The following is a 25582-nucleotide window of genomic DNA, read 5'->3' as shown; positions in this document are numbered from 1 at the left end:
CATCGCAAACCAGTTAAGTGACATTCCTACACGATGTCACCTTGTGACTGAGAAGCAGGCACCTGGTTCATACCCCAGTTTGAGAACAGCAGTACACTACAGATTTTACCCCTCCACCCAACTTACATCATTTGTATTATAAAAGATGAAAGATAAGCACTGAATCACGCCATTTGTTCCAGGTAGGTTTGTACGGACACGAGGGACAGAGCAGTTGAAACTTACGTGAATAAAAGTTTTTATTTCTAGATCATAATCCAATTCTAATCTTTCTTTTCCATTAATCAAATTTGAAAAAAATTTTATTTTAGCTGTATTAAATTTACAAAAACATTCTTCCACATTACATCAAAGCATTCCTCATGTTTCTATTCCAGTGCTCAGAAATTTAATGAATAAAATCACTTTACTGTGTCACTTTTAATTAACTCCTTCAAATACATATTTTCTAAAATCTGTCTAGGTCAAACATGGTTGATCCTGCATTCATCTCTGCGGACTCTGCCAAACTATTCCAAGGTCAGTAGAAGCTGATGTTTTCAATTGTACAAAGCTACTGTTATGGAAACATGCTCATCCTTTTCCATTGAGCCAATCTGGGCAAAGTTCTTCCTTAAAATTCTTCTTCTGCCTGTTTGCTGCGGGACTGCTTGAGCTGCTGGAGCCACTCGATGGTTTCAGAAATAGTACGTTCTCCGTGCACCTTATTATCTCTGGTACGGATATTGACAGTGCTGCTGGTTTTCTCTTTCTCACCAACAACTAAACCAAAACCCACAAAGCTTTGTTAGGTGAAAGAACTCCTATTGAATATTGGAACAGAAATCCACCCTGTAGCTTCTGATTCATTAAAATGTACAGGTGACCAAATCTAGTCATTAAAAAGCAAAACAAAAAACCCCAACTCACCATTTTGCAATGACTAGAACTGCTGTGTTTACCAAGTCACTTAATCCAGCCAACTTAATAAAAATTCACCATATGAAAAAATAGGAGGTGAAGGGGAGATTTTTAGACAAACCTTTCAAGTACTCTTTTTTAAAACCAAAGTGTTTCTTTGTTACATCAATGGAACAAACATACAGTTTGAGATCAGGCCTGGAAAGAACTACTGATGACCGCAGTTCTCTTAAGCCTAAGTCTCAGCATTTCAAGTTTTCCTAAAGGTTGGCAGGTTTTCTTTGGTGAGTCTCCTTTCTTACCTAGGATGAAGTTATACTGTGCTAACTGTGCATTTCTGATCTTCTTGTTTAACGTACAGCCCGGATCCAGATCAATGTCCACCATGAATTTAGCATCGTGGAATTGTTGCCGTACCTATTTAAATAGAGATAGAGGGTTCTTCAGATCTAAAATCAGAATTATATTTTGATCTTAAATATTTTTATTTAACAAACAATTTGGATAATCATGCCAGCATTAAAAAGGAATGTTAATACATATACTGAAGCATATATTATTGTGACTTAGAACTACAAAACTATATACTCTGCTCGAGAGATAAATTGTGAATTAAATTAAATAAACTAGCTTAAATTTTCCATCCATCTGACAACCAATTACCACTAATATGACAAAAAGATCTGAATGAACCATTTTTATTTCACTAATAGGTTGTCGTGCCTTAGTGATCATTAACCAATGAACCTCCTGGGATTTTATAATGCAAATTTTATAAGTATGCAAATTTCAGAAGGGTTCTTACTTAGTTTATTAGAGTGCCAGGATAAGACTTCACTCTCAACTGTAACCTATTTTAAAGAATAAAGCACCAATGTCTTTTTTTTTTTTTTTTTTTTTTTAACACGAGTCCTCTGCACATGTGAGTTGAGCTATTCTGTAATCGGGGAGGAAGCCTGGTAATTTTAGGCTGTTTAACAACTGTGGTCTCTAGTCATTAAGTATCAATAGCAGTGCTCACCCTCCCGTCCACTCAATATAACCAAAATCCACCCCACATAATTCTAAACGCTACTCCACCCCCAGATGGAAAGGAGAAAGTCAGTACTATCTCCAGTTGAAAAGTGAGTTAACTAATACAGACTTTCTTCCTACTGTGTGAGCTTTCTTAATGCAAATACAATAAAGTAAAAGCCATTGAACATGGAGCATAGCTGATTCTGATCATTTCTAACTAAAACTACCATGTGCAGTAATAGGAACACAGTATATCTTGAATGGTTTGCCTATCAGCTGTTTTAATGATCATTTATTTCTCAAAGACAGTTGAGACCCGAGTGCAATTTATTCTGATGATCTGAAAACATGGTGGTTTCGATGTTACAATGTTATTCATTGATATTTAGATTTTTGTCTGTTTTAACTAGCCAATTTATTACTTTGCCAGTTATGAAACAATGCTTTTTTTAATATCAGCTTTTGATAATTTGAAATTCCTTAGTATGAAATTGTTGCTATAACAGAACAGAGTGTTCCAGTCTTTAAGGTATGAAGTATGAATGGATATTTGTACATCTGTTAGTAAGGTAGCTTTTTGGTAGGTAAGGCAAACATTGCTCTGTCATGCCATTAACCTGAAAAAAAGTTTCAAATTAAAGAAATGTGCATTAGAAACAAAGCAAAATTACTGAAGTCAAAGAGCAGTTTAAACTGCTCTATGCATTTGAATTTACATGTCATACTGAGGCATTTGCTATTTACTAATGCTAAAAACTAAAAACTACAAGTATGTACAAAACACTCTCTAAATAAAGTCTACTAACCATGGAACCACATAAAAAACCATTGAAGAGGTAATATGATCTACTGAGGCTTACCACAGACTGAAAAGAGAAACATTTCTCTATATCGCAAGCAGCTTGATTTACCAAGAATACACGTAGTTTATGAGATTGAAAAGCTGAGCGACAGCTCTTAAATTTAAAGTAAGTCATACTTAAGGATTACCTTTTGGGCATATTCATCACATGTTGGACCCACTGGAACTACCATTACCTGGCGAGGAGACAGCCAGAAGGGCCTTTAGAAGAAATTAAAAACATTTAATGTGGATTTGGGCACGTTCCTTAACAAGAATGGCACATTTCTTAGATTACTCTTCAGTACCATTTCCTGAAACATGCAAGGGCCACTTTAAAAAACTTGGCTTTTTTTCAATATCCAAAAAGGACTAAAGGGAGATTCAGGAGAAAGCTAACGCTAAATCAGGAAAACCTGTAACTAAGATTTGTCTTGCTAAGCAGATATAGCAAAGCAAACAGAGGGCAGGGACTACAGCCCACAACTCAACGCATCAGGTAACAAGAACACCATATGCCTGCTGCCAGAGGGCTTAACATAGTTTAAGGGACACTTAGTGATTCAAGTTATTTTCCTCAAAAAGTTATTTTGTTCAAGTGTTACTTTATTACTTCTTCTTCACTGGGGGACAAAGGCTGTGCCTTCAGTTTATTCAAGATCCACTTTGCAGGATTCAACAAATTGGAACCCATAATAACTGGTGATGGTACTTGGTAAAAATGAGTGTGTTTTCACTACTTATTAAAAGGTGACCCCATCCTCAAATCTACCTTTCAGGTATTTCAGGTGTCTAACCCCTCCCCATGCTGCACACATCAGGCCAGTGTTTCTCTTGGTCACTCCTCTATGTTCAAGTTGTTTTGTTACATTAGGGAAAAGGCTGGAGTAGGCACTAAATTCTACCCAAACTGTGGGCTTTTTTCCCCACCTACTACAGGTTTTGTAGAGCAGTTATCTGAGGATCCCCCTATTCTCTAGACTGTGCATAGAGAATACTGCCCACATTTGATCTGATTTCATGAAATATAACTAAAAGAAGATTAGCTTATTTCATTTACAAGTATGACACCGCCACCCCACCCTATGTCTGAAGTAACCAAATTACACATGAAACTGAGATGACTACAGTGTAGTCTGTCAGGCTCTACAAAATAGGTGTTTTATAACCATGTGCTGTTTTCAACTGCCTTTACAAAATGTGGGCCCAGATAAAGCTGCTTAGAAAATAAAATGCAAGTCATGTGCTTATATCTTGCCAGTAAAAACATAAGCTTCTAGAAATAGGACACAAAAAATGATGATCAGTTTGGAGTCTGTACTTTCAATCAAAAGAAAAAAAACCTTGGCTTCTACAGAGTCTAAAATACTTGTTTATTATTATCAGCAACACTGAACAAAGTATTGCTAAAAGCCTACTCTTGTTTACTCAGACAAAAACATCAAACTTTCATAAATTCCCAAAGTTACTTGAAAAGCAATCAAAACAATAAGCTTCTTACTGAATAATAATTCCTAGTTAGAAAGCATTTATATAATATTCAAACAAATCAAGTGCTAAAATAAAAATAATTACTCACAACAAATACTCATAGAGCTAAAAAGTTTGGGTTTAGATTGTGATTCCTTACTTTTTAGTGAACACTCATGATTAATTAGAAGTGACCAACTAGAATCATTCTTCCTTTCCATCATATAACTAAATTGGACAGCAGACATTTCTGACAGTGAATTTACACAGTCCAGACAAAAACAGAAGGAAACAATGACAAAAATTACCATTTGCCCCCATAGTTTTCGGTGAGGATAGCAATCATTCTTTCCACTGACCCCAAGATGGCTCTATGGATAATCACCGGCCTTTTCTTATCATCACCATCATGGCTAGAAAGAAAAGATTTGTTTTGCTTTATTATATATATATATATATATATATATATATATATATATTCCTTTATACGTCCTTGAAGAAGAATATTCAGAGCAGACACTAGAAACTCACCTTACAAAAGTAAGATTAAATCTAATGGGCAACTGAAAATCCAACTGGATTGTTGCACACTGGTGGTACCGACCAATGGCATCTTTAATCTGTATGTCAATCTAAGAAGCAAAGAGTGGGTTGTATTAGGGTTGAATTTTTTAAAACTTATTTTAAAGTAACCTCTTCTTCACCCAAAAATGAAAGACATATTACTCTCAAATAGACTTTGGTACTGACCTTTGGACCATAGAAAGCTCCATCTCCAGGATTTAATTCCCACTTTTCACCAAACTCATTCAGACTGTTTTCAAGTTGCTAAGGATAAAGCAAAATGATTTTAACTTCTGGTCAAATGCAACTTCTTCCAGCCTAATTTGAGGCTAAAAATACTACAACTACTTTCATGTGTCATTATTCTTTGTTTTACCATTTTATCCACCTAGACATACTCATACACAAACCCCTTTAAAGGTTACAGCTTGATGACTAAAAGAACATTCAACCATTTCTAAAATACAAAACCATAGAGAAAAAAAACTAGCTTATACAAGCCTAGAAACCATTTCAAATTTTCTTTTGCTTTTATCCATTTAAAGAGGTTTTGCTTTATCACATTATGGCGCAAGCCAATTTCAGTCAAATAACATTGAAGCATGCTGAAAATCACCACTTACTTTCTCAGCTTGATTCCATACTTCGATATCTCCAAGGAATTTTTCCGGGCGAGTAGACAGGTTCAGTTTAAAAGAAAACCCAAATATGCTATATACTGTACGCAGAAAATCCAAACAACCTTTTATTTCATCCTCAATCTTTAAATTAAAAAAAACACAAAAAACAGGGACACAGTGGTCATTAATTTTCCTCAAGTTTTGTGACACTTCTTTTCCAAGTGTTTCACCCCAGCGTCTCATACCTGCTCTATGGCACAGAATATGTGAGCGTCATCCTGCTGGAACCTTCGTACCCGAGTGAGTCCTGTGAGCGCTCCCGACAGCTCATTCCTATGAAGCACCCCAAAATCAGCTACTCGCAGAGGCAACTCTCGCCAGGATCTTGGCCGATGATCAAACATAAGGCTAAAGAAAACAGAAAAGTAAAATCCACTGATATTTAATTTCACAAGAATAAAACTGCTTCTCTAATACTATAAGGAAGGCTGTCAAAAAGCTACTGGTTCTAGTTGTTCACACAAACAACACTTTTCAAAGTCTGGGCTCCATACAACAGTGTAAGCACTTGCATGAATAAAGTAGCAAATAAATTATAATACAACCATCTATAACTAAGAGAAAATTAAAAATGTATTCCCGTAAGTCTGGAGTCATAGCCTTGTGCTCTATCTCTATTAATTTGAGGACTGCCTGTAAGGCTCATATTTTAAAGAAAATCTTAGCTATATACAAATCATTTATATCAGCAGAAACTAAAGTCTGTACTCTTGTTGCTCTCAAAAGTGCTTCAGTTCCCTCTTAGTCTGAAAGTGCTTCAGAAACTGTGAAGAATCTGGGAAAACTAAGAATGAACTTGACCTTGGTTCCCTGACCTACAAGCTAGTCCCCTCGTGGAGACTCCTCTGTCTCAGCCCTCTGCCCTCGAGGTCTTGCTACTGGGAGCAGTGCTAGGAGCGATGACTCAGCTACCTACAGCCACAGCTCTCCCTAGTCTGCCGCCACGCTGCTCTTCACCCAACTTTCAAGGATAGAAAGTGAATGGCCTCAAGGCAAGGAAGATTTTCCAAGGAGGTCAATTCATCAGCAGAAGATTTTGATACATGTTTCTTTAAAAAAAAAATAAAAAATAAAAAATCTGCTGTGCCCCATATTCAGTTGCCCCTGTTCTGTATTCTGCCTGTTCACTGCTGCTACCCCAGTTCCGTTCTTGACTATCTGTAGATCTGAGGATCTAGCTGGGCACAGAAGATGTTACAACACCACAATGATGATGCATTTAAATACTCTTCTGATTACATAATTTGTTTTTCACAAAATACTTTCAAAGGAGGGAAAACAATCTGGGACTGATTGCAAGAAAATCTTTGCTAGAAACTCAAAATTGCAGAATACCAGTGTCCTGGGCAGTTCATGGGTTTCAGAGCAAACAGCTCCTTCTCCACCTCAAAGGAGAACATGTTCTCGCTGTAGTGCTGCCAGTGGCCCGAGGTCATCCAGAGTCGGCTGTTGTAGATGTTTGGGGTGATCACCTCCTGGAATCCTCGTTTCCTATATTCACTCTGTTAGAAAACAAATACAATGCCTGTGTAAGAAAAAGATGCTTATACTGCTGGTGGAAGGAAAAATTTCAAGAGCAATTTTCTACTATCTAGTAAAGTTCAAGATGTACATCTTATAATCTAGAAGCTCCACCTGGAGGTATACACCAAAGAGGAAGCGCCTGCACACGCACATAAGAAGGCTACTGCAGCACAGCTGGTAATATGGGAGAATGGGAAATTACATCAGTGTCCCCCAGTAAAGAAATGAACACTGTGGTAGTTATATGACAGACTAATACGTAACAACTGGAAACAAACTGGATCTGTACCTATCTAAAATGAAAATCACAGTGCAGGCTGATATACAATGAGACTTCACGTATGTAAGTTTGAAGCACACAAACAAACATAATTTAGGGTACATATTTATGGGGTAGATGTAAAAATAACATGGACAAAAAGAATCCAACCATGCTAACTTCTAAACAGTAGTTTCTTCTAGGAAAGGAGGGAAATGGATCAGAAAGGGCTCTCAAAGGGGAGTTTTTTTTCCCCTTACTATATATGTATTACTTTACCTCAATTAAAAAATCTGAAGCAAATATAGCCCAATGCAGTTATGTGTTAAATTAGGTGGGAGTACAGAGATGTTGGCAGTATTATTCTCTATAAATGTATGCTTGAAACACTTCATAGTTTACAAAGAAAAAAAGCAATGTAAAGATTAACTTGCTTTTTCTAGGAAAATACAAATGAACGGTCAGAAAGCCACAGAGCTCCTGTGTAAAGGCTTACAGGCCCCACTTCAGGCTCACCGGCTTGTCTCATGCGTGCACACCCAGGTATGTGGACAAGATCATGTATTAGAAGGAAAGAATTTTTTAAACATTTTATGAAACCTAATACGTCCATTTTCATTTATTATTTGAAATGTTTCTTCTCAAACAAAAGATTATCTTTCCCTTTGGCAGATCTTATTTAATAAAATCAACTTATGTCTTAAATCTACAGAAGAAAGTAATGAATATGGTTTACCCTGATGAATTCAATAAGTGTATTATAAATGTATGCTCCCTTCGGCAGGAAAAAGCAACTTCCAGGGCTGAGTTCATGGAAGAAATATAGTTCTTGGTCCTGGGTAAAACAAAAGCAAAAGAAAGTTTATATATGTATATAATATCAACATAGATTTCAGGGTTCTTGAGTTCAGAATATGGTCATGATGCTTCATATTTTAATTGGTGCCATTCCCAAATCAAGGAAAACATGTTGACATTTCTGATGTTGCAGGTGTTTTACCACTTAGCACAAGTACATTCTCTGACATTCTCTGACTGTTACATTCCTGAATCCAGTCAAGTTTACCCAAGAGTCACACGAGCAAGGGTCTTAGTTCTCCTCTACTATGCACAGGAGGGGCTCTCAGAGTCTTAATTCCTCAAAGCTCAAAGATCCTCCCTCCTTCCCTCCCTTTTTTTCTTTCTTTTTTTTTTAAAGTAAGAACAGCAGGAAGGAGACTGAGAAAAAGACACTGATAATGAAAGAGAAGATGGAGAAGCTGGCTAACTTTGGGTCATGGTGAAAGAGGCACACCCTCCTACCTTCCTGCCCACCAAATGCCCAAGTCCTCAGGGAGGGACCCCACCAATTGTTGCTGGCCTCCTTCCTGCTGGATCTTATTTCAGGCAGTCAGCAGTACAGGACAGTGGATGCTGCCTGTGCGCAAACTTCGCAACCTAACAGCCGTGGCCTGACGCCCAGCACAGAGTCAACACTCTTCTAGAAGGGAGTATTTTTACCAAACCCAACTGACAGCTTAGAAAACAGTCAGGGGTAGAAGAATAAAGAAAAGGACACCACAGAATCCATCGATGACTTGCTATGTCATCTTGGGCAACAAGCAGATGAATCTTCCTGGGACTTAAGTTTCCACATTTTTTTTTTTTTTTTTTTTTTTTGCGGTACGCGGGCCTCTCAATGCTGCGGCCTCTCCCACTGCGGAGCACAAGCTCCGGACGCGCAGGCTCAGCGGCCATGGCTCACGGGCCCAGCCGCTCCGCGGCATGTGGGATCTTCCCGGACCGGGGCACGAACCCGTGTCCCCTGCATCGGCAGGCGGAATCTCAACCACTGCGCCACCAGGGAAGCCCTCCACATCTTTAAAATAAGTCAGTGAGACCAGGGGATTTCTAAAGCATCTCCCAGCTCTATGAAATGCTGCTATGCCGCTATACATTTTTTAAAGAAAAATGTAGGTCATCAGCATTTGTTCTCAATAAAAGGAGTAGTCAAAATGAACTTCTGTGCTGTACTGAACACACTCTAGAAAGATAATGTGGACAATGAATAAGTAATTTACAGCTTTCACAGGACAGTACAATAATTACTGAAAGCTACAGCATCTCTGCAGAAGTAAATTCCTGGTACGTAATACAATTTCAATTCAAATGAAAATAAAGAAAACTCAGTCTACACACATCATTATTCTTTTAAACATACCCTTCCAATTTTCCTATGATCTCGGTTTTTAGCCTCCTCTTGGAACTTCTCCCATTCTTTCAACATTTTAGGATCTGGGAATGAAATGCCATAAATTCTCTGCAGAGTCTCCATATCTGCCTTGCCTTCCCAGTAGGTGGAGGAATTCTGAACAGAAGGAATAACCATGAGATGTTATTCAAATTTTTTTGAAAAATAAATTTATTGATTTATTTTGGCTGTGTTGGGTCTTCGCTGCTGCACATAGGTTTTCTCTAGTTGTGGCGAGCGGGGGCTACTCTTCCTTGCAGTGCATGGGCTTCTCATTGCAGTGGCTTCTCTTGTTGCGGAGCATGGGGGCTGTAGAGTACAGGATCAGTAGTTGTGGCGCACAGGCTTAGTTGCTCCACCGCACGTGGGATCTTCCCGGACCAGGGCTCAAACCCGTGTCCCCTGCATTGGTAGGCAGATTCTTAACCACTGCGCCACCAGGGAAGTCCCCAAATTTTTAAATATCTCATTTATTTTAAGAGTTAGACGTTTTCTCTCTCAGTCACATCATGAGTCAAATTCATATTTAGTCCTTATGACAAGAAAAATGGCACAAAAAGTGCACATGTAGTAAGCATCTCAGTTGCTGAGGCCTTGCTAGGGTGGCTGTACTCATTCCACAGCACAAAGCTGGCTGCTTAATGCCCTTGAAATTGCCCTGCCCTCCAGACCCACTCACACCACAACTCCACGAACACGACTGACTACAGGGGCATCTCCCACAAGATGATTCAGCAAAAATGGAAAACCAACCAACAAGCCAAAAAAAAAAAAAATCTGACTGGCAGGATTAGTTTGGTTAAAAAAGAACAGCTTGGGTAATTACTACCTTAGACATACAAAAGGCAAGAGCACACACTCCTACAGTGAGTCTCAAAGCTTTTAGAGCCACGATGGCCCATGATTGTGATTTTGTAAATCCTCCAAATCTCCATCCCCGTGTGCTCTGGTGATGAGTGGTGAGTCACTCAGTCAGTGCTTGAGAGAATTTCAGTTAAAAAAAATGGCTAGTGACACATAGTGCCCACAGTCAGTAGACAGCACGAGAAAAAAATCCACCCTTAAATATGCAACAGAAAAATGGCTGAAAAGAGAAACGAATGCAAGTTTAAACATACATCTTTAGTATACAAATATGTTTATATAGCGCCTTCAAAGTTACATTGCTTACTTTGTGTATTTTCAAAGTCTTGATTTTGCCAGTGTGTCTGACATGAGGACCCCGGCAGAGATCTATCAAGGGGCCACACCTAGAGATAAATTAAAAGGAATTTTAACATAGACTTAAAATGACATATACACCAATGGTATTTAATGACACTTGATATTCTCACCTATAGACTGTGGTAGTTGGAGTATTCACTTTTTCATTCAATATCCTGCATTTGAACTTGTTGTACTGAAAATAGGAAAAATTATTTTTTAAATAACCATCCTTTAATTTTTACTTCTAAATACTATCGCTAAAATACAATTCAAAGTACATCTAATCACCATATGAATATAAATACGTATTTCATGTTTTAAAAACACTGTTAAATTTTTCTAAAGAACTTAGTACACTAAGCCCCGATGTACTTTTTTTTTTTTTTTTTTTGCGGTACGCGGGCCTCTCACTGCTGTGGCCTCTCCCGCTGCGGAGCACAGGCTCCGGACGCGCAGGCTCAATGGCCATGGCTCACAGGGCCCAGCCGCTCCGCGGCACGCGGGATCCTCCCGGACCGGGGCACGAACCCGTGTCCCCTGCATCGGCAGGCGGACTCCCAACCACTGCGCCACCAGGGAAGCCCTACTTTATTTTTTTTAATTAATTTTTATTGGAGTAGTTGCTTTACAATGTTGTGTTAGTTTCTGCTATACAGCAAAGTGAATCAGCTATACATATACGTATATCCTCTCTTTTTTGGATTTCCTTCCCATTTAGGTCACCACAGAGCACTGCGTAGAGCCCAATGTACTTTACGTAACATTAATGAGTGAAATAAAAGCGGAGGCCATGTTACAGTTCAATTTACCTTAAACATTTCCAGTAAAGTTTCCTTCTTAACTTCTAATCTTTCAAAAGCTTGTTTTTCTTTAATGATTTTCTTACATAAAGCCTCCAAAGAAGAGAAATCGTTGCTGGACACACCCCTGAAGAAGAAAATATAATTAATCTCTTTCCATTCCATTCCACTCACACCACAGCTTGGGGGAACATTTCTTTAGAATACTTCAAGGGTTTTAATATAAAAAGTTAGACCCCTGCATCATTTATTAAGAATTTTAAACTAGACATTTTTTATAAACTATTTTCATATTTTCAGTGGCTCTGACCTTGGTCATCGTGAAGACCATTCCAACTAGTGAACATTCCTCTAACTTTATAACCAGGTTTAAAGAACAGGAGAGGTCCAAGCTTCATTTTATTTCCCAACATAGCTTACGGTTCCACCTCCACTGATCTAGAAGAGAGCTCTCTACTACATCGTGAGTTACTACAACACTTTAAGTTTTGTTAGTGGGAGAACTTGGTGACTATGAAGCAGTAAGTTTTATATCATTCCTCCTTAATTGAGAACTCTTTAAAAATACTGTATGGGCCCACAGTAATTCAGATTTTATTTTTCTTTATCCAGTTACATAACTTACCCTTCTTCAAGGTACATGTCATAATAGAATCCATTTTCTATTGGTGGACCATAACACAAACACCCACCATAGACTCTTTCCATGGCTTCACCCATTATGTGAGCAGTCGAGTGCCAATATACCTGAAAATCAAAGAAAAATGGGATGGTTTGAGTCTGGGCATACAAGCTGTAAATTAATTTGTTTGTTTTGAAAGATATATAAAGTTTATTATAAATAAACCCAAGATGTGAAAACCTAAATTTACAAATCTATAGATTGCAGTGTGATTCTATTCAGAGCCAATATAATTTAAAATGATTCTAATTACTAAATTGTATTTGTACCTTAGAAATTATCTGGTTTAGTTGTTTTCAAACTAATTAAAATACAAATTTAGCATCATTAATTAAACGGGATGGATTTTGTTTCCTGAAACCAATAGGCACTCACAATGTGACTGTCTTATTAACTGCCATAGCCCCAGGATCTTTTGAGTCAATCCCTGGAACTGACTCAAAATATCTGAGTTGGTGGTCTGGAACTGAGCCCGCAATATCTCTGAGGTATGCCTGTAAATTATATATAGGTGTACATTTACCTTTCTGAAATAAAATGAAAAAGTGACAAAATTCAAAAAAGTCCCTAAGAATATAACTAGAAGATGCTGAAAATTCAGAACACTATTATTTGACCTCATTTAATGCTTCTTGTTTAAGCAGACATGGCAACTGTGATAAACAATAACAAGTTCCAGTAGTTTATCTTTAAATTTCTCCAAAATTAGTAAAGGCTATGCTCTGGCCTTTACTTGGCTGTGGAACATCACTTAAGAATTATAGGGCTTCGCTGGTGGCACAGTGGTTGAGAGTCCGCCTGCCGATGCAGGGGACACGGGTTCGTGCCCCGGTCCGGGAAGATCCCACATGCCGCGGAGCGGCTGGGCCCGTGAGCCATGGCCGCTGAGCCTGCGCGTCCGGAGCCTATGCTCCGCAACGGGAGAGGCCACAGCAGTGAGAGGCCCGTGTACCACAAGAAAAAAAAAAGAATTATATCTGCTTTTCTCTTATTGGCCCCAAACAAAGCTAAGATGGTACAACTTGACCCTACAGTACAATTATAAAACCAAGGACTACATACGGGCCTTGAAATCAAAAGGTAGTACTTGGTTTTAAGGTGGTAATTCAGATGAGACAGAATATACCCAAAGCAATGTTTTTAAGATTAATTAATAAGGTACCAAAATAAAGATTTTTAAAATTCTCATAAAAACTGTACACCTGAAACTAATAATGTGAGTCAACTATACTTCAATAAATAAATAAGTAAATAAATAGTAAGTAAAATTAAATTCTCATAAAAAACTTAAGGACTCCAGAATACATTTGAAAACCACTGATTCACATACATAAGTAAACCACTGTCACTAAAACAACGTATTTTACTTCTTCTTATATGGTATTCCATCATGGGGAAATAAGGAGAAAACTTTGCCATCAAATGCAGATTGATTTTTACAGTGCTTTCAGCAGATCTGCATTTTAAGGTAAGAAAAATACAGAAATCAATTGCCCAACAGGAAGAGAACTTTAAATCATGCTAGAATTTGTTAAATATATGCATCTTGATTTAAGTGTTGACTAATAATGCAGAAAACAATTTTTACTTGCTTAATCAATTTTTAATAAAATTCCCAGCACTTTTTCCCCACTGAAGTATCTAGAGTAAAAATAAACTTGAATAAGTGCACTTACTAATTTTATAAGACAAGCACTTTTACTATGTTTCCTACATGAAAGACAAAATGAAGATTTCAAATATAACAATGAGACATCAATCAACTTTAGCCACCCGTTGGCTTTAGTAATAAGGTGGAGAAGTCTGCAAATGTGAATCTGAATAAAAACTTACTGCTTGAGCTTCCTCGTCCTCAAACTTGAGAAGCTCCAAGGTACAATCTTCCTCCAGAGGACGGTCTAGGTCCCAGACGACTTTATTCACTTTAGCAATAACAGTGTTGTCAGCCAGGCCCTGACTTTTTAAAAAAACATACACACATGTATAAAAACACAAGACTCTAAAAAAGAATTTTCTGCAGCACAACAGTTATTGGAGAACAAGAACAGGAAAATAAACATTATATACATTATATAATTAAAATAAACATTATATACAGGCATATCTCTCCTTTTATTACACTGTGAATTTTTTTTTTTTTTTTTGGGGCAACCATGCATCAAGCAAGCCTATTGGCATCATTTTTCCAAAAGCATTTGCTCACTTTGTGTCTCTGTGTCACATTTTGTTAATTCTCACAGTATTTCCAACTTTTTCATTATTATTATATGTATTTGTTATGGCGATCTGTGATCAGTGATCTTTGATGTTAGTACTATGACTCACCGAAGGCTCAGATGATAGCTAGCATTTTTTAGTAATAAAGTATTTTAAAATTAAAACATGTACTTTTTTTTAGACAAACTGCACATTTAATAGACTGCAATACAGTGTAAACAACTTTTATACACTGTGAAACCAAAAAATTCGTGTGACATGCTTTACTGTGATACTCGCTTTACTGTGGTGGTCTGGAACTGAGCCCGCAATATCTCTGAGGTATGCCTGTAATATTACATATAGACGTAGATGTACATTTACCTTTCTGAAATAAAATGAAAAAGTGACAAAATTCAAAAAAGTCCCTAAGAATATAACTAGAAGATGCTGAAAATTCAGAACACTATTATTTGACCTCATTTAATGCTTCTTGTTTAAGCAGACATGGCAACTGTGATAAACAATAACAAGTTCCAGTAGTTTATCTTTAAATTTCTCCAAAATTAGTTTTCCATAAAGCCAAGCTATTCAGATTCCAAAGGAAAAAAAGGGAGGTGGAGGTGCTTCTAAATAACCTCTCTGCTTTTATCCTGCTTGAAATCTGTAACAGATCTTTCCTCTGAGAAGCAACACTAATCTCATAATTCTGCAAATGCCTAAGATGATGTTAGTTATAACAAATATACAGGTGAAGTGAAATACTATTTAATGAAACATTTTATAATACGGATAAAAATGTCATCTAAATGTACAGTACACAGTACAAAAGACAACTCTCTCCTCAAGTGATGAGATGTTAGACCCACCAAGTGGAGAAGTCGCAGGAGTTCTGAGGAGGGGAAAGCAGCACAGTTCAGAGAAGTCTGGGCAGGCTTTAAAACATAAAGAAATGAGGGGACGAAGCATCAAAAGATTTGGACAGGAAGAAAAGGAGAGGAGATGGCACTTCAAATGTTGAGAATGGGCATGGATGCAAGCAGAGATATAAATTAGGAGATGTTCAGGAAGCTGCGGGGCTCAAGCAGAATTGAGTAAGGTTAGTCAGCTTATAGATGTGAATGTGCAGCTAGAGAAATGACAGTCTATAATAGTCTAGCAGTTTCCCCGCCTCAAATATTTTCAAACTAATATGTTATGACACTTACACCGCAATAAAAGTTTTAATTCAAAAAAAGAGAAAATTAGTTTTCCAATGGGCCACTTGATAAATTACAACATAATCTGAAGAACAATATGGTAGCATGTAGAGAAAAAGTTCTTGCACTAACAGGAGCCTGGATTTTAGTACTGACACAGCTACAGACTCATTGTGCAACAACGGAGGAATCTTTTAACCTCACCTGCGAAATTATCTCTCAAGTGAAAGGCTGAACTGATATTTAAAGGTCTATCTAGTCACTTATGATCTCACATGGAAACTTGCTTAACATTACAACTTTCTTACTTACTTCCTTTGGAGTAAGGCAGAAGTATGTTAGGTAGAAGTACTTGTCAAATTAACAGCAACATTCCATTCCTTTTGTAAGAAGGCCAGGGCATATACCAATACATAGCTCGTGGGCCTAACTCCCACCAGTTACATAGTAGGTTTACCAAGAAGCAGCTGTGATGGTTCCCAAATTTGTTTACGCACTTGTTATTTTATGTCTTAGGTTCAACAATATGAAATTGATGATAATCAACCATTTCTGACAATTCATATATGATTTCATTTGTTTCAGCTCAATATGTAATTATTATAAATAAATAGAAATATATAAGTAATACAATGAGGGAATTACAGTTTCTTGGTTTGAATTACATTCAAACCAAGTTGAATGTTTGGGAAGGCTTGATAAAGGGAAGTCACTAAAAAAATACTGTCAAGTCAGGTGTGGATGAAACAACTACATAAAAATCTGGAAGGCTTCTGCACTCAGATGGCTTCTCAAGTGTGTTAAGATAATGTAAAAGTTTAATTAGCACTCCACCCCCCAAACTTTGGCCTTATATACATATTAGTGAATAAATGAATATATGTAAGTTTTAAGTTAAAATGTTTAAATGGCGGCTGGCAAACTTTTTCTGTAAAGAGCCATACAAATATTTTAGACTGAAGGCCATACATGGTTTCTGTTGCATATTCTTAGTTGTCTTATTTTTTTCAAACCATTTAAAAACATAAGAACGATTCTTAGCTCTTGAGCTGTACAAAAACAGGCTATGACCAGTTTGCCAACACTTGGTAGAAGATACATGTATCAATTTATGCCTTCCCAACTTTATCAGTTTTTTGATAAACTTACCAACTATTCATCCCAATCATATTAGATTAGGAAAGCATTTACTCTATTACAAAGTATGCATCTAATTCTCAGTTACCTGAAATAACTTCTCCCCAGCCCAACAAAAGTTTTAACATTAGCTTTATAAAAATAGTACATTTTTTCACATGTTAGTTTCATATATTTCATATATAGTTTAATAATATATTTCATATATTAGTTTCTTAATTTTCCCATTTTGAGATGAGCTACCTTCATTTTTAACTTTAAAACTGAGACTTTTTAGTCAAAATAGGTGAAGTACTCTCTACTTGGTTATGTGACATTTTATGATCAAAGTAGGAGAACTAATTATATAAAATCTTTTGTAAAACAAGACCGAAGTTGACTCTTTCAGATATTAACTTTGAATCTTGACTATAAAGCTCTACATTATTTTGATTTTTTAAAAATCCCAAAAAAGGTAAATTAAACAATAAAAACATTGAACAGGAACATAAAAATATTATGAGGATAAAACTTGGCAAGCTAAAAAAAAAAAAAGTTCAGTTACAAACAACAGAAGGTCCAGACAGGTATAGCTTATACCTAATTCCACAAGCAATTTGATATGGTGTAGTTTTCCAGGATTCTGCATCCAACTGTTTACCGTCAGGCAGGGTGACTTTAATTGGCTTGCTGTCTTTTTCTGCTTTTTCTGCCAGAATGGAATCGTGTTCTGCTTTTAGTTTATTATACATCTCAAGACGTATGTTAATATATTCAGGCCAAGGATTCAACTGCAAGACAACAAATGAAGAAATAAATAATCAGTACACACTTGCTTTCCTTTTTAGAAAAGTGGAAGAAATAATAAAAACAAAGTTTACCTTGTATGAAGTAGTGCTTTTATTGTTTTTCCCTTATACAAAATTTCCTTCTCATTTCAATCATATTTTTTCTTGGCCTTCAGTTTTTTAAACGGAAGAGCCTTAATATCTTTATAATTCCCTCCGACCACAGTCCTTCCCTTTCTTTAGTCATTTGGGTGCTCACTGGGGGCTTTTCATTAAATTGTCACAGGGGTCCATAATCCTCAATGAAGAAGCATCAATAAATTAACTAAAAGCTCAAAGTCTATCATTCTACAACCCTGCTCTGAATCCCTCAGGCCAAAGCACATTACCTGGTCCCACATACTCTGACATCACTACAGTCCTACCCACCCACATGACCCTCTGTATCTTACTGCAGTTTATCTCCACATCCATTTGGCACTTCCTGATCAGAAGAACTTAGTGTCAAACTTAATTTATTCAACATTCATGGAGCAGATACTCTCTGTGCCTGGCTCTGCGGATGCAAGAGAAGAGTAAGACCTGCCCACTGCCCTTAGAAGGGGAACAAGACAAGTACACAGATGACGGGAGCATGGAGGAGGAAGAAAGGTCTTCGACATCTCACTGTACACTTTTTTTCCAGACAGATCATTTAAAACATATATAATCAACCACATGTCACATGCACAATTCTCTATTCAAAAAAGTCCTCTAATTATACCCTTCGTTTCCTATTTCCAGGCTAAATCTCAAGCTGTAACAGAACAACATGTACTACTTGTACTGAAAGTACAAAAAAGAAATTAGGGAACATACGCCATTTTCTTACTTACTTACAAATTCTGAAATTCACAATCAACAATTCCCCACAATTACAGTGGGATATAATGGACAAAACACAACAGAAGCGGTTATGCAGGGCTCTCGGCAACACTTACTGACTCTTGATCACCTACAAACTTACCCTAAATTAAGTGGAAGCACTATAAATTTAGCAATGCAACATTTATAAAAACAGCTCTTTAAAGTCAGTTTACTGTGCTACAGCATACTTCTTAAAAGCCTATTCCTTTGTCTTGCATTCTGGTCGTTTTCTAAAGAGTCTCTAACAAAACGGTTGCAATGACAAAAGCAAAAAGTCAAGCACGGTTCACAGCAGTTCAACTTCAAAATCTAAGTAGGAAGACAAGCTTAACTGCCTCCTAAAGCAAGTCCCAGGAACCAGGTCAATTCTGGGATGACTCTTGAAATGCCAGTTCCTTTTAGTGTGAGCCTGGTGAACTGAAAGCCTTTTCTCTACACTTGAGAGGCAGCAAGGAGATTTGTCCTGGCTTAAAACCAAACTCCAGTGGCAGGTCCAGGTGGAAACAGTGCTAATGGGGTGAAGGAACAAGGCCTTCTTTGGTTTCTGTTGTAGTCAGTAAAAGCCCAAACACCGTCTCTTAACGTCTCATTGAATGAAATGGTCAGACAGCTAGCATTCGACCTGGCAACTAATTACCACAGTCCTCTTTTCACCAACTTTTGTTCTAATATCTAATCCCACAGATTATTTTACAATCATACTTCAGTTGTTTTCCTTTTTCAATAACAAGTAACTGCAAGTCTTTCTCCCCCTCTCAGAATTTCCTAATTCTTCTCCCTGATTTTCCCATCTAGTGCCATCTTATAACCCCCACAAAAACCATTAGAATCTCGCATAGGATGAGTCTGAGACAGCTCCCTGCCTCTGTCAATCTTTGATGACAGAGCCCTGAAAACATTTACCTCTGCTCGACCTCCATCCCCAGAGCCTTCTTTGTTCTTCTTCTTGCCTCCTTCCTTTCGTTTCTCTTCACTGGCACCTACCTAAATAAGCAAAAATGGCATGAAGGTTTTACATTTTAATCTCATTTGACACCCATCCATGCTGCTTCCAGAAAAGTTTTGAGGATGTTATTTTAGCATCTTTTTTTTTTAAGTGGAAATCTGATTTTGAAAGACTAGAAAATTTCACCACTGTCAAAGACAAGTTAACAACTTACAATAAAGACAAGCCCTAAAAAAGTAGAAGAGTTACTTGATAATATTCAAGTCCTCAAATTTCATTCATTTTACCTGTTCACATGACTCTCACTTCAGGTTTAAATGGACATATACTAAATATATAGCTACAAGAAGCATGCAATTTATTCAGTAGTATTTTCAGAAAAAAAATCTAATGCAATATATATCCATCCATCCCACAAGTACTACCCAGAGCCTCTGTGCTCGCAGTATTTTTTTTTAAACCCTGTAGAAGAAGCAAACATAAGGCCCAATCCCTACCATGTGCAAACTTAATCTCTTTGGGGAAACTAAGGCATACATATGTGAGAAACTCCTGGAGGAGAAAAGAACACAGCTGTAGTACTCTGATCAGATGTCAGATAAGCTAAGACACTAGTAACTGTTAGGGCTTTAAAGGACTTTAAAGGATGGAGAAGATTTCAACAGGCCGGATTTTGAGAATGGAGGAAATTTTGTTCTAGGTGTACACAGAAACTTATTGTTGGAAATGTTAGAGAGAGAGAGAGAGAGAGAGAGAGAGAGAGAAAATTACTAAACCTTTTAGGAAACACTGTCAGTTAAGACAGATGAGGGCTTAGACAGAAGCAAGCACTAAAAGTTACCATAAAGATGTGTACTTCAATTAGAATTCAATTCAATTCAATTCCAGGAAGTCATAGAAAGTTTTATAGTAAGTCCTGTGCAAAAAGGCAACCAATGGCAAGAACGGTCTTACCCGTGGTTCTCAACCAGAAGCAATTTTGCCCCCAGCAGACACCTGGCAATGTCTGGAAACCTTTTCAGTTGTCACAACCGGGGGTGGGGAGTTGGGGGAAGGTGGGAGGGCGGTGTGGTGTGGTGCGTACAACAGGCAGAGAGTGGGTAGAGGCCAGGGAGGTTGCTAACCATCCAACAACGCACAGGACAGATTCCCACAACAAAGAATTATCCAGTCCGTGATGTCAAGAGTGTTGAGGTCGAGAAACACGGAACCACATTATGGGATACTCCAAAGAGTATCTTCTCAGAAATAAATTACTTACTTCTTTGTAACTGCTCAGATAGAAACATCCTAATGCAAATTTCACTACATAAAGTTTTACAGTTTACAAAGTTCCTCCACAATCACATCTGATTCTCATAGAAACACTGTGAGATGACTATCATTATTATTCCCATTTTATAGATAAGATTAAATTTTAAAAAGTTAGATGATTTTTCTAGGTTCGGAAAACCTACAAGTGGCAGGAAAAAAATATACCCACCCAGATGTTGACAGCGGTCAGCTCTAAGTGGGGATGTTATCATCAGCAGTGAAGGAGTTTTGAGGGTAGACTGGGGATGTGACGGGGGGACTTTTGTTTCATATATTTCTTTGATCTTCGAATTTTTTAAAAAGTTTTATTAAGATATATTTCTGTACCGTAAAATTCACCCACATAAAGCATATAATTCAATGGTTTTTAGTGCACAGACAGTTGCCCAACTATCACCAGGATCAATTTCATCACCCCAAAAGGAAACCATGTATCCATTAACAGTCACTCCCTGTTCTCCCCTCTCCCCAGCACTTGGCAACCACTAATCTTTCTGTCTCTACAGTTTTGCCTACTCTGGGCATTTCATATAAGTGGAATCATTCAATATTGGTTTTTTTGTGACTGGCTTCTTTCAGTTAGTATAATGATTTCAAGATCATCCATGTTACATGTATCAGTATTTCACTGTTTTTTATTGCCAAATAACATTCCATTATTTATCCATTTATTCCTTGTGGACATTCTCATTGTTCTTTTCAATTTCATAAAACTTATGACTTGTATAATTTAAAAAACAAAACAAATTTTAAAAATATGACTCCAAATTTCATGTTGAGCTAACACTTGCCCCACTCAGGTATATTTAATGAACTCTGAAGGTTCATTTATAGTCAATAGATGAACAATGAACACACCTTAAGTCCATTCTAATCAAGTACTAACCAACATGATTATAAGATTACCTGCATGCCTTCACCATACTGTATGATTAATGTAATTAGTCAAATATATCAGGTGAAAAGAAGGGTAAAAAGGGACTTCCCTGGTGGCGCGGTGGTTAAGAATCCACCTGCCAATGCAGGGGACACGGGTTTGAGCCCTGGTCCGGGAAGATCCCACATGCTGCGGAGCAGCTAAGCCCGTGCGCCACAACTACTGAAGCCTGCGTGCCTACAGCGAGTGCTCCACAGCAAGAGAAGCCACCGCAACGAGAAGCCCGCGCACAACAAAGGGTAGCCCCTGCTCGCCACAACTAGAGAAAGGCTGCGCCCAGCAACGAAGACCCAGTGCAGCCAAAAATAAATAAATAAAATAAATAAATTTATTTTAAAAAAGGGGAAAAATTAATTGCAAGTTTGCCTGTATAGCTTTAAAACAGAAAGAGAGGGAAATAATTCTATTTCTCTGATTAAATGTTTTTGGTTTTGGTCATATGGATATTTGCTAAATGAACAGGAATAATGGTAAAGATGAAGAAAATTAACATCACTTTTTTTTGTCTTCTAAATACCTCTCCATTTTACAAATGAGAACAATGGCTCAAAGAAAGTAAGTAATTTCCCATTTGTACATCGCTAGTAAACAGTAGAGCCAGGGCGTTAAAATGGATCTCTCCGGAACCCTGAGGCCCATTTCACCTTTCCTATAACAAGTGAAATCGTGATGGGCAACTGTTCCTTACTTCCAATGAAAACAAAACAAAAATAGGCGAGTTTACATATTATATGTCAACGTAAAAGCAATCTAAAATTTCAACCCAAAAGTTGGTACACAGAAGAGGATTGGGAAGATGTTCCTAAGCAAATTATGACACTAAAGGGAAAGTCCAGAGGTGAAATGAGCATTTATGAATGGTATAAGGCATGCCTCCACCACCACGCAGGGAAGTGTGTAACTTTTCTAGAGTTTGTCAGCTGGGGTCATCCAGTCTCCACCATTTATTATAAACCACCCAAAACTTGGGCAGATCTCGATGACTTGGTTTTCCCTTCCTTAAACTGGGGCTTTTTACCCGTACGTGGTTTTAAAAGTAAATGAGACTCTGCAACATTCTTCCCGACGAAAGTGAGCCACATAACCCTAGTCTAGGAGTGCGAAGCCCTAGATTCTAATTGTCTCGGCTTCTAATTAGTTGTGTGGCTCTGAGCAAGACACTCAAGGTCTCAGTGTCCTCATCTACAAAAAGAGGATGGTCCCAGAGACGATCTTAAGCCCCGCCCTGCTTTATCCATTTGAGATTCCTCTCCAAAGGGGGCCCTGACTTGTCCGGGAGCTCCATCGCCCCCCTCGGGTTCCTCCACCCCCTCCCTCCCCCGGTTGGGCAACACGGGTACCAGGAGAGCCCCAGCCCGGCCTCCAGGATCCACTCAACCCACTCACCGACTTCTCGTCTCCCATTTTCCCTGAAGGGCTACTGGCCTTCTCCTCGGACACTGGCAAACCACTAAGAGAAAACTAAACCCCAAAACTTCGGTCAGGAGGAAAGGACAGTGGTCGCCAGGCAGAGGTGGGTTGGAACGCCCAGGAACACTGCGCTTGCGCCACGTGGTCCGGGAGGGACCTGCTGATGCAACAGGAAAGCGCCCAAACTCCGCCTCCTAACCTGATGGATGACGGGCAGCTAATCGACAACGGGGAATGGCGGGCCCTCCTTTCTCTAAACCAAGCTTGTTGGGCGACAACCCTTCTAGAAAATCAGGGTGCGAAGGGGCGGGAGAAGAAACTACAGACGCTAAACGTGCACTCTCTGCCCGTCAGGTATTGAGCCTTTCCCAGAGCCCAGAAGTCCGCAATGCGCGTGCGCCTTCTTCAGTCTGACTTGGCTTATTCCAGGGCCTTTTCGGCCACCGTAGCGAAGGGGCTAAGTCTTGAGCTTCCGGCAAATCTCCGGCAAGCTGAATACCATCCCTGTCAGTGGGATGAACACCGGAATAGAGGCCGAAGTTCGCTGTTGCTTCGGCGCCACCTGACCTGGAGTGACTGCTGAGTTCTGGGGACTACTCAGGGCCCCGAAGTCTGTGGCGGTGAATTGACCGAGCCCTCCTTATTGCACTCCAGGGTTCCCAAGACCCAAGCCTTGGTGATCCAGGGGCGAGCGCCCTTCCTCGGACATTCCTTTGTACACGCCACCGCCAGTCTATCGGGGAGCATTTCCACAGAGCCCATGAGAATGCAGCGAAACTTTTGCTTAATAACCACGCCGACCCCAGGGATTCTCTCACGCAGAGGTCTCAGTTTGTAATCCAATGGCTCTATTTTCATTTACCAGCCAATTTAAAACAGTTGCTGATTTTAAATCAGAAGCGCAATGAGCTCGTTTATAATTTATATACTCCATCACCAAGTTTTGTGGATTTTACTTTCTCAACATCAGCTCTCGACAACTTGCCACCTTCAGGGTCATCCTTCCATGAAGCTCAATAATCAGTAGCCTCCTAACCTGACTTTGTGTTCATTTTTCACATGGCACCAGAATAGTATTTTTAAATACAAATATGATCATGGCAACCTCCAGCTTAAAATTCTTTAAGTGTTTTTCAGTGTAAAGATAGTCATGGCTTTGAGGGCCTCTGCCCTGCTTTCCCACTTACCCACCGTACACTTAACTGAACCTTAGTGACCTTATTTCTCAGGTCTTCTCCCACAGATTTTTTTGTACCTGCTGAGATTATTCTCCCCATCCTCATCTCTGCCTGCCTCACGTTCTTTTTTGCATATTTAGCACATACTTAGTTGTTAGATCTCAAGAATCGTTTCCTTAGGGGAACCATTCTTGACCACTCTTACCAGATGGGGCAAGTCTCCCTGTTATATATTCTGGTAGCTTCCTGGAGCTCTCTGTATAGCACCTATCAGTTCAGTTTTACAATTAAAAAAATATTTTATTGCCTCAGATTGAAAACTTCACGAAAGCACAACTTGTGTATTTTTGCCAGCATCTAGCAGATAGAAGCCTGGCACACAGTTAATGTTCAGTACGTGTTGAGGGAATTAATGAGTGTTGAGACAATCCTTGCTTGAAAAACTTCCTCTTAATCTGGATTGTGAAAGAAAGAAGCCCAAACCGCTGTACTAATGAGATTTAGAAGAAGCTTTATAATAAGAGTAGATTATTGGTAGTACTTGGTGGGTATTCTCTTTAAGAAGTTCCAGTAGTTAGACACAATTTTATAGGCTTAAGTAAACCAATCTGACTTCTCATATTTAAATTGCAATGAGAATCAACAGGATCTAGTCTTACCTTCTAATGCAAAACTGTTTAATTATGCTCATTAGACATGTTTTCCCGAGAATTGAATCTTAATTATTTAAAAAAATTTTTAAAACATTTATTTATTTTTGGCTGCGTTGGATCTTTGCTGCTGCGCACGGGCTTTATTTATGGTGAGCGGGGGGCTACTCTTTGTTGCGGTGCGCTGCCTTCTCATTGCGGTGGCTTCTTTTGTTGTGGAGCACTGGCTCTAGGCGCGCGGGCTTCAGTAGTTGTGGCACGTGGGCTTCAGCAGTTGTGGCTCGCGGGCTCTAGAGCGTAGGCTCAGTAGTTGTGGCGCACAGACTTAGTTGCTCCGCAGCATGTGGGATGTTCCGCTACCAGTGCTTGAACCCGTGTCCCCTGCATTTGCAGGAGGTTTCTTAACCACTACGCCACCAGGGAAGCCGGAATTGTATCTTAATTTTAAATGAGAATAATGAGGGCCAGAAAGATCAAGATACTGAATTTGCTACAGGCAGAATAATAATGGCTAAAAAATTACAGATTGTTCTTATCCCTGTGAAACTTGGTTTTTAGCAGCCTCTCTTAATCCCTTGTTCTCATGTAACCTCAGAACCAGTCCTGGCCTAAGAATGGCAAAAAGAAAAAGCAGAAGGCTTTTCTGAGAGGTTGAATGTGGTGCAGGAATGTATTGATAGAAGCAGCTGCAAAAAAAAAAAAAAAATCAGTTGCTGGCAGTATCCTGATGGCACAGTGCCCTCTGGTGTTAGGAAGGGGTACTTTCATC

At 38.6% G+C, this 25582-nt stretch overlaps 1 protein-coding gene and 1 long non-coding RNA gene across 6 annotated transcripts in view; one reads left to right on the top strand and one right to left on the bottom strand.

The window, feature by feature from the left end:
• Positions 1-221: 221 nt before the first annotated feature.
• Positions 222-23154, bottom strand: TARS1 (threonyl-tRNA synthetase 1). Of its 2 annotated transcripts, XM_022599732.3 has the most exons (19): positions 22962-23151; positions 19282-19362; positions 17285-17475; positions 14007-14130; positions 12117-12238; positions 11501-11618; positions 10820-10884; positions 10657-10735; positions 9456-9602; positions 7992-8090; positions 6808-6974; positions 5658-5820; positions 5416-5553; positions 4979-5056; positions 4760-4860; positions 4537-4641; positions 2908-2980; positions 1203-1317; positions 222-762 (listed from the first exon to the last, which is right to left on the bottom strand). In XM_022599732.3, exons 1-19 carry the CDS (start codon positions 22977-22979, stop codon positions 614-616), a joined length of 2133 nt encoding a protein of 710 aa, XP_022455440.1. In that variant the 5' UTR covers positions 22980-23151; the 3' UTR covers positions 222-613. The 2 variants fall into 2 exon arrangements, with proteins under 2 accessions (XP_022455440.1, XP_089764869.1); XM_089908743.1 differs by lacking the exon at positions 2908-2980 and having other exon boundaries at positions 651-762; positions 22962-23154.
• LOC149749523 (uncharacterized) overlaps positions 23030-25582 on the top strand; it is a 414530-nt gene continuing 411977 nt past the window's right edge. The window contains exon 1 of one of the 4 annotated variants that reach the window (XR_016392620.1): positions 23030-23809. This is a non-coding gene — a long non-coding RNA (uncharacterized LOC149749523). Of the gene's footprint in view, positions 24966-25582 lie in introns of all 4 variants that reach the window. The other 3 variants (XR_016392617.1, XR_016392619.1, XR_016392618.1) reach the window with 3 other exon arrangements.

The sequence above is a fragment of the Delphinapterus leucas genome, chromosome 3 (genome assembly GCF_059928025.1).
Source record: "Delphinapterus leucas isolate spDelLeu-1000000601 "Yukka" chromosome 3, BTC_Dleu_Yukka2, whole genome shotgun sequence".
Classification (NCBI taxonomy): domain Eukaryota; kingdom Metazoa; phylum Chordata; class Mammalia; order Artiodactyla; family Monodontidae; genus Delphinapterus; species Delphinapterus leucas.
The sequence above is the reverse complement of the archived record's forward strand: the minus strand, read 5'-3'. Positions and strand labels throughout refer to the sequence as shown.